The following is a 7,500-nucleotide window of genomic DNA, read 5'->3' as shown; positions in this document are numbered from 1 at the left end:
TTGAGGCTATTTGATAAAGGGGCAAGCCTCATTGCCCCTAAGAGTGGGGTTACGTCTTCATTATTGGTCATGATAAGCCTGGAGTATGTTGGTGAAAAAATAAATAGTCCACCCCTCAGGGTCCCCTTGAGGGGTAAGGGCCAGGTATGGCAGGGGAATACCGTGCCTATGGTTCCCTCAGGCCGCTCAGGACTGACATAAAGTCAGCCTTTCATCCTTTCAGCACGGCTCTCACACCTTAAGAAGTGGATAGTAGAAGGGATTGGTGAAGAAACTGAAACGAAAAGTATGAGTGGGAAAAAAGACCATGCAAAATTAGTTGAGTCGATGGCTGAGTCCCAAGGTTGAGGAGTTCCCCATCATTGGGTCTCAGTCTTCGTCTCCTAAGCCCCCCCACGACAACAACGGGCAAAGGATTGGGGGGGTATATATATATGTATATGCGGTTGGTTTAGGGCAAGTTCTAAACCAACCATACCCCTCCGGTTTCATACCCAGAGTGACCTAGGTTCGAGGCCCGGTCAAGGAGGGTTGTTATATATGTATGTATGTGTATATGTAGATATATATATATATATATATATATATATATATATATATATATATGTATATATATATACATACACATATATCGGTATATATATATATACGCATACATATAAATAAATGTGTGTGTGTATATATATATATATATATATATATATATATTTATATGTACACACACACATACAAACAAAACACACACACACACACACACACACACACACACACACACACACACACACACACACACACACACACACATATATATATATATATATATATATATATATATATATATATATGTGTGTGTGTGTGTGTGTGTGTGTGTGTGTGTGTGTGTGCGATATATATACATATATATGTATATATGTATATATACATATATATATATATACATATACACACACACACACAAACAAACATAAATAAACACACACATATACACATACCTACTGACACACACGAAGCGCAAGGAGAGGCAGGCCATTTCTCCGTGACGGCGGAAACAAACAGTCGGTCGCTTATGCCATTCACTTTGACATTTTGTTTACTGATGATGTATATGTTGAACATGTCGTCGAGAAAAATAGTCTCTTACGCCATTTGTTTATTGACGTGTTATGTAGTATGGCTTAGCCTAATGTGGTAATTTAATTGACGATATATAAACGTTAAATGTAATTTCTTAGGGCAAGATGGCGAATCAGTCGTGTCTAATCTATTACCTTATTTGCTGAAAGCGTTATTATTGTAATTGTTCTAATGAGTGTGTCTTTGATCATATTTCACCGCAGTCTTTTGTTGTGGATAAGAAATAAGAGTAATTCCTATGCTTCCTGTCACAAGCGATGACTTCGTTAGTTATCGAAGATATGTTCTGCCAATAGATGTCAGCTAGGATCCTTGTTGACATGTAAAAATAAGCAAGTCAAAAAGTCAATGAACAATTTTATTAGTCTGGCATATCTTGTCTGTCTATCTCGTCGAAGAATAAGACGGAGGTATGAGGTGAACAGTGGCATTCGAAACGTAAAACGAAACAAAACAGAGCGTGGGGAAGGACTGACAAGCGGGGGAAGGGGATCCAAGAGGAAGTATAAAGGATCAAGATTCCAATAATAACATACGTGAAGAGTCCTGGTGTCCTCCTGATGGATCTATACGACCGCGACCTTACGTAAAGTTGATGGGCTCATGACAGTAAGTCAGTTCACAAATTGACTTTTGCCTTTTATATACAAGGAGCACACACGCCCATAGATATTTATATGATCCTAAATAATCGATCAGGAAAGGGCGGAACTTTTAAGCCTTATCACCCGAGTCCGTTGAGACCAAAGTTATTTTTTTGTAAGGACATTGTCACCTGGGATACACATAGACGGTATGTAACACTTACGCTGTTATCTGTAAGTTAGTGTGTTTTTTTATAAGGACTATTTATTCATATCTGCCTTTATATTTCGCGTAATTCATGCAAAAAGCAGTAGAAGATATGTAGAACAAAGACACATTAAAAGACTACTATAGCTGCTACCTGTCAGAAATCCTACAGGGCATAACAACCATTTATTACATCCGTTTACACCGAATCATATCAGTTTGCAAGATAAACTGACGATGTGAGAAGCAGTAACTCGCCACCTTGCAATGCCTGTTAATGACGCTGACCTCGTTCCCAGGTCCTGCGATGGCGAGGCGGTCAGGGCGGCTCACAGCTGTGACGTCACGCTCCCTCCTGTGGCTACTTGTGGGCCTCTCGGCTCTCGCGGGCGGCGCCGGTAAGCCTGAGGACCTCTGAGAGCAGTTGCCTCTTTAAAGCAATGGATATACATTAATGTACACTTGGCAAAAGGTACTTCAAGAGCGCTGATCAAACATGATTTAAACTGATATTTTAAAGGCACTGATAGAGCGTCTTATTGCGTTGCAGAGAACGATATTCTATTGCCACTGTATTTTGGCTAATTGTTCCTTGCATGAATAAGGATGCACTTGTTTACGGCGAGGCCTTTGGGTGTAAAGCGTCCTAGCAGCTACACACAGGGGGGGGGGGGGGGGGGGGGGGCACTTCTAGGCGTTAGACAAAGGTAAAAAAAGTTATGAATGAGAATGAATATCTGACGAAGATATGATCGAAACCGGTCAGATACAACGATTCCACAGTGAAAATATTAATTTTCATTCACACCTTTTCCAAATTTATCTCAATCAACACAGTTCGATGTTAGACAACTTCAGATATACACATCATTACCCTACGTTGATATGGCAGATAAGTGGTATTATTATCCTACAGATTCGGAATTTAACGTAAAATGAATTACATATCACCTAAGCTACAAAATTGCGAAAAAGGTACGTGGCCTTCGCATAAAAAAAAACAATAGTTGTGGGACAATGAATATCTTACTCTACGGATACAAACGCCACATTTCACTTCACTAGTCCTGTCAGTTCAAAGCCTAGTAACACCAAGGCAGGACGTCACCAGGATTCCTCCTGTGTTTTGGACGATTTTACGGGGATAAACCCCTTCACCTGGGTTGTCCTTATACCCAAACTGTGTGTGGTGTACGTGGGTGTATACTCACCAAATTGTGTCAGATACTATGGTCAAGGCATCTAGAAAAGACAGTGTTTAGTAAAAGTTACGAATACTGAGTGTAGTGCCAGGGTAACAGGGTGCTGTACGGACGACCGTTGACCAGCCCTGGTGAGTGTATGTGTGACAGCACTTGACCTGGCGCTCGCACCCTCCCCGCGCCCGACCGCAGGGAATTAATCACCGTAGAAGTGGACAACCACCTCCTCGCTCTCCTCACTGTCCCATCATGGAGGGGGAGGGGGACGTGCCCGGGGCCCCCGCATTGCCATCTACCACCCCCTCATCCCCCCACCCTATGGGAGGGATTGATTTCACTGAACATAGGGAAATGAACGGTGTGGATTCGCCTGTCGACCCCGATGTGGATGACGAGGGATTCCAACTCGTTCAGAAGAGGAGGAAGACAGTGAAGACCACATCGCAACACCACACCAGCAACATGACCAATAATGCAACCGGAGTAACTACTAAACAACGTGAACCCATCGCCCCAAAGGAAAAGTACATTAGACTGGCCTTTCCGGAGGACACGTCTACAGCTGATAAAATCAAGTGGACGAGGGAGGTCAGCCAGCTGCCGCCCCTCCAAGAGGAAGGCCCGCTAGACATGGTGCAGGGGAAATGGACATCCTCTCGTTATGTCTATGTAAAGAGGGAACAACAACAATACGTGGGCCTCATGATTAATGGGACTTTCGCAGGAATTCCCCTACAAAATAAAGACGACTACAGACCCAAAGGCAAAACATACGGGGAATACCTGGTTACCAGGTTTCCGAAGGAGGCCGCCGCAGAAGAAGCACTGCATCTTCCGGGTGTTTTTAGAGCTCGGAGGATCTACAAGGAAGGACAAGCCCTGAAGAGAATTGTCATTGTATGGAGTGGAGAACATCCGCCACCCAAAGAGCACAAATTCTTTGGACAATACATAGAGTCGAGCTCCATTCGACCGTGGAGCTCGGATGTTGTGGTTTGCTACAAGTGCCAGGGGTACGGCCACGTAGCAAAATATTGCAGGAAAGAAACAGCCTGTGCTGTTTGCGCAGAAGCTCACCAGACGAAGGACTGTCCTGCACATAAAAATGAAAAAGACAACGACAACGGAGACACTGGCAGCATCAGCATCGCGGAGTAGCGATGCCCAGCCCAGCCGCACCCAACCCAGTGCCGTGTGACGTCACCAACCCACAGGAATTCCCGCAACTGCCAGGGGGATTCCCCATCCCAGGAAACAGTGCCACAGGAGTGACCAGTGATGAACAAAACAAGGAAGTGATTGAGGAAATAAGAAGCTTCAGGCAAGAACTCGCTGAAATGAGAAAAATGATTATGGAAATAAAAAGTGATCGGGGAGTAGCCAGGGAAAATATGCTTTCTAATGATGTTAGTAATGTTGAAAATAGGAATGAAAGCATCAGGCAAGAGCTTGTTGAAATGAGAAAAATGATTATGGAAATAAAAAGTGATCGGGTAGCAGACAGGGAAAATATGATTTCTAATGATGTTAGTGATGTCGAAAATACGAATGAGGTCTGTAATAATGTTATTACTCAAGATACCATCGACGAATCATCTAAAAACGGTGACGACAGTAACAGTGAAAACAACGCCGACGGATATATGCAGGAAACGAACAAACTATGGGACATCACTCAGAAAATGATATCAGGTACGGATTATACGAATAATATCAATATGAGGAAAGCGCGCAGAATCAGTGTAAATAAACAAGATGCAGCACAGATATGTAATGCTGTACAAGAAATATGCAAACTAAAGGGCTTCATCAAACACAAATTTGACCAATCAGCTAATCATAGGGTGTGATGGGGGACAATAAAATAATTACGTTTCTCTCATGGAATATACGTGGTGTCAACCGTAGAATTAATGACTTACTCTACTACATTCATAACCATAATGTTGACGTTATCTGTCTACAAGAGCCCTTCACATCAGCCACTAAAATAAAAACCGCCCCTAGAATTAGAGGGTATCACTCCTATACGAACACAGGGATGACAGGCCTATTGACTTATGTCAGTGACACCATACCGCATAAGTTGGTGCAGAAGTCTGATGACAATAATGTGCAATATCAGCATTTACATATTCGAACAGCCTCTGGGTTTTTCTCTCTGTACAATGTATACGCAAGGTGTAGAAAGTTTCAAACTGATTCACTGCCCAACTTTTAGAATCACGGCACAATATGCATGGGGGATTTTAATGCTAGGCATTATACATTTGGAGACAGTCAATGCAATGAAAATGGCGAAGAGTTCCGAAATTTTGTGAACAATAGATCTATGACCGTATATGATACAGACAGGGAAACTCACGTGGCGGGGGGCAGGCTAGATTATGTAATAGGAAGGGATCTTGTGCATGGAAACGTCAGAAGCATGCTTGCAACAGAGCTAATCAGTGACCACTTTGCAATAGTAACGAGATACGCTGTTGATAATAGTCCATCTGCAAAAAAAAATAGGCTTAAAATCTATATTCCTCCTTACCTTGAGCACCACTTTAAATCACGTATTTATGACTGGTATAACGATTACACAGTAACGAGTGTTGATAAATTCTCCATGGACATGATGAAAGTGGTCACTGATTACTACAACACCTGGGTCTGTCCAAAGAAAACCTTAAAGAACAACAATTCACAACGCCTAAAACAACCTTAGTGGGTCAGTGGCCCTACACTATTAAGGGAACAAAAGCGAGTTCAGGAGCTTTATGATATCTACACGCAGGACAATACACGTGACAATCTTATTCAGTTTCTTAAGGATAACAAAAATCTACGGGATTTAAAAACTCCTTTCAGAAAAGAACACTTTGAACAGTTCCTACAAAGCATTAACAATAACACCTCAATGTCTGAGGTCTGGAAAAAAAATAATCGACTCTCAGGCAAAAGAACTAACACCCCCGCAGTTCCATAGTCCTCTTGCACAAGCAGACATGCTCCTTAGTCAATGGGCTGGAGCGTCCAAATTGAGCTCACTTCCCACAAATATTCAGAACCACCTTAGTCAGTCTAAAATTGCACGTAAATTTGCCATTGAGATTGGATGTTCTGAGACAGACCCTTCAGACTTTGCTGAGATTACTGAGTGGGAGCTGAACAATGCACTGTTCAAAGGAAAAGCGTCTGCACCAGGTGAAGATGGAATTACCTATAGTGTCCTCCGCCTTATAGCTCAGGTACCTGGTAATCCCCTTTTGCACCTGTGCAGGTTAAGTTTGTCACAAGGTATTCTGCCTGGCTTCTGGACGCGCAGTCTAATCACCCCTATACCGAAACCAAACACTGATAAATACCGCCCAATCTCACTAACCTCATGTGTATGCAAAGTTCTAGAAAGGATGATTTTGAACAGACTCAGGTACAGGTTGCAAGGTAAATTATCTCACAGACTGTACGGATTCATAACGGGACGTAGCACACAACATTGCTTTGCAGAGTACTACTCAAACTCTAATCCAGGGAAGCACACTGTTTTTCTTGACCTTAAGTCACCTTTTGACATTGCAAACAGAGAAATTATCATAGAACAATTAGTAAGCTTTGGCATCCGGGGTAAATTATTGAGCTGGATTAGAATGTATCTTTCGAACAGATCTGCAAGTGTCTTGTTCAGGGGAGTGAGAAGTTCCACCACACAATCTTTTGAACTTGGGACGCCACAGGGAGGAGTTCTCAGCCCTATGTTGTTCAATGTCCTCATGCACAAGCTGGTGGCAGATATTCCACTTGGGGATGATGAATCCATTATATGATATGCTGATGACATATGTGTCAAAGCATCATCACAAGAGAGGATGAAAATAATTCTCGACAAACTCACAACTAGGGCTCATGAGTGTGTATTAGTCATCTCCACTGAGAAAACAATGGCTCTCAATCCATGTATCATACCCCTACCCACTTTTCGCATAGGTGACCAAGAGCTTGACATGTGTCATAAATATAAATATCTCGGGGTGAACATAAATGACGCAGACCTGATCCTTTCCCTGAAAAAGAGACTCTGGGAGAGACTGAAACCGTTGAAAGTTCTTGTTGGAAGAGAACATGGCATCAATGTTAAGCTCACTAGACTGTTTTACTTGGCTTTTATAAGATCAGTTGTAGACTACCATGCACTGCACTTGTTGCAGTGTAAGGAATCAGAAATAAATAGCTTGGAGGTAGTGCAAAATGAAGCCATGAGGATTATCCTCGGCGCCCCGAGAACAGCAAGGATAGTAAACATGAGGTCGGAACTTAACCTACCATCCATTTCTGATAGAATAATATATATTTCCACTATATTTGGGGTCAAAGCTCTGAGGGAACC

The 7,500-nt window shown here is 42.4% G+C and overlaps 1 protein-coding gene across 1 annotated transcript in view; it reads left to right on the top strand.

The window, feature by feature from the left end:
• Positions 1 to 1,361, top strand: part of LOC125038974 — a 6,408-nt gene extending 5,047 nt beyond the window's left edge. Inside the window, exon 6 of the mRNA XM_047632692.1 lies at positions 1,338 to 1,361. Coding sequence (XP_047488648.1) covers positions 1,338 to 1,361 — 24 coding nt within the window. The remainder of the gene's footprint in view (positions 1 to 1,337) is intronic.
• The last annotated feature ends 6,139 nt before the right edge of the window (positions 1,362 to 7,500 follow it).

Source organism: Penaeus chinensis, chromosome 26 (assembly GCF_019202785.1).
Source record: "Penaeus chinensis breed Huanghai No. 1 chromosome 26, ASM1920278v2, whole genome shotgun sequence".
NCBI lineage: Eukaryota > Metazoa > Arthropoda > Malacostraca > Decapoda > Penaeidae > Penaeus > Penaeus chinensis.
Note: the sequence above shows the minus strand (reverse complement) of the source record. Positions and strands in the feature narration are given on the sequence as shown.